This window comes from Myotis davidii, unplaced genomic scaffold (assembly GCF_000327345.1).
Source record: "Myotis davidii unplaced genomic scaffold, ASM32734v1 scaffold21, whole genome shotgun sequence".
Lineage (NCBI taxonomy): Eukaryota > Metazoa > Chordata > Mammalia > Chiroptera > Vespertilionidae > Myotis > Myotis davidii.
In genome coordinates, this window is record NW_006292573.1 from 892,973 (window position 1) to 895,071 (window position 2,099).

General features: G+C 35.1%; 1 protein-coding gene across 6 annotated transcripts in view; it reads right to left on the bottom strand.

The window, feature by feature from the left end:
• The window catches only part of G2E3 (G2/M-phase specific E3 ubiquitin protein ligase), an 84,320-nt gene that overhangs the window by 32,064 nt on the left and 50,157 nt on the right, over window positions 1-2,099 (bottom strand). For all 6 annotated transcript variants that reach the window (XM_015565481.1, XM_015565480.1, XM_015565478.1 and 3 more), the window contains 2 exons: window positions 1,304-1,428; window positions 1,066-1,198 (listed from right to left, as the gene is read on the bottom strand). In XM_015565481.1, the coding sequence (XP_015420967.1) occupies window positions 1,066-1,198; window positions 1,304-1,428 (258 nt within the window). The remainder of the gene's footprint in view (window positions 1-1,065; window positions 1,199-1,303; window positions 1,429-2,099) is intronic.

Consider the following 2,099-nt stretch of genomic DNA (forward strand, 5'->3'; position numbering starts at 1 on the left):
ATCTTTCTTCTATCATTGACAGTCCCTCTAGGTTGTGGGCTGCTTGCCTGTGTTCCTGAGAAGCATCTACGGTACCAGTCTATAGAGTGTGTTTTCTTTAGTGAATTACCGGTATGTTTACCGGTAATAAACTTGCACTGTTTTATGTATATGTTTGATTACATACAGCCTTGTGACAGTTTTCCTGCATATCATAAGCATTTGAATATAAATTAAAATGTTAAAATCAAATCTGATATTGTTTTACCTTTTATTTGGTGTGTGGAAGGTGTGCGGAAGAGGGGGTAGTCTTATACGGCGAGTATATAACAAACTCTGTATTTTGAGTGGAAATGTTAGGGGGTCGTCTTATACGCCCAGTCGTCTTATACGCCGGCAAATACGGTACTTAAAAATCCTAACTTCAGTTGGACAAATACCTGACACAGTATGAAGATGTAATTCTAGTCTTATTTAAATGGTTAAGAATGATTTTCAAAGTTACTCGTTTTGCTGTCTTATGAAAAGTTAGGCATCAATAAAATAATACTTGTCCATATGCCTTAAGCTTCCTACACAGATGACATTTTATCCGATACTTATAGTGAGTATTATAGTATTAAGCAAATGATGACAAAATAAAAGTTAACTCTATATTAAATATAATTCCTTTTTTTAACAAAGAAACATGATATTCATGTTATTTAATTTCCTGTCTAACTCTATAACCAAATAAGTTTAAGCACACTTTCCAAATATGTGTTTTCAAAGTATCTTGAAAATTATCTATAATAAAAATATGTTCTACATCATGAGCCCATACACAATTAAATACTAAAATTATTTTACATACATTCTTTCTATTTGCAGTGCAATATGATACTTTATATTCTAGTCTATCCTGTTTCATTTTCTTTTTTAAATGCTGATTGCACGATTTCATGATCAAATGTTGGGTCCTGCTGTTTGAAAAACATTCTTCCAGACTACTGTAAAGATCAGCTAGCATTCTAAGTGTATACAGCCACTTCCTATTCATTTTTTCAGAATAGAGTTTTATATTTTTCTCCAATTCAAAATACACACCTCAGCAGATCTTTTTGCTGGGCTCCAGGTGACTGTCTGGGTAATTTAGGTGATGATTCTTCCAACAAGCAATCATTTATTCCAACATTGTTAGTGTTGGGTAATGTATGTTTTTTGGCTTTTTGGAAACCCCCTGCAGATTTAAAATCCAGTGTGAGCATAACAGAATATAGGTAGAAACTTTTAAATAATATGCATTTAAATAAGAACATCTTTATTCAAAATTACAAAACGTTACCTGAGTTGTAGGTAATACCTCTACAGTCCAAACACTCCCAATTTTGTTCCCACGATCGTAGTGAGGAACAGGCTAAATGTGTTCCACTAGAACCACAAGATTGACAACGCTTTATTTCCCATTTGCTGAAGAGATAAAGAGAAGCAAATATTGACATTTTGATATTAACTTAGTCAAATTCCCACACTGCCACAGGCCTCACTGTCCACCTCACACACAAAACCAACCCAAAGGAAGAAAAATAGATTATCTGCATTGTTACTGCATTACTTTTTCTTAAAGAATATTTTTCTATTTCATTATTTATGTTTAAAATTTCCTTCTTTAAATATTCTCTAAGTATCAATATGTATATGAACATGCACATACACAAAGAATATAAACATCAGAAAGACTGATTAAAGAAGGGAAAAAAATTTTTTTTTATATTTGGCAATTACTATGTCAGTGTATCTGATATGGAAGAGGCATTCAGTAAATATATTACCTTACATAACATATTATCTTTCTTATCCAAGATGAGGAATTACTTCCTACAAAATGCTTGCTCAGACAATTCAGGTATTGTGCAGCTCCTCAGAACCCAGGCTCACTACCAAGCCCATATTTGTTCTCTCATCAGTTTTCTCTCAGCCAGGCTGATGGCTGCCAGCACAGCGGTGGTGGCGGGAGCCTCTCCCATCTCCTCAGCAGCACTAAGGATGTCTGACTGCAGCTTAGGCCTGCTCCCCGCTGGCAAGTGGACATCCCCTCAGAGCTCCCTGGTTTCCAGAGGGATGTCTGACTGCCAGCTTAG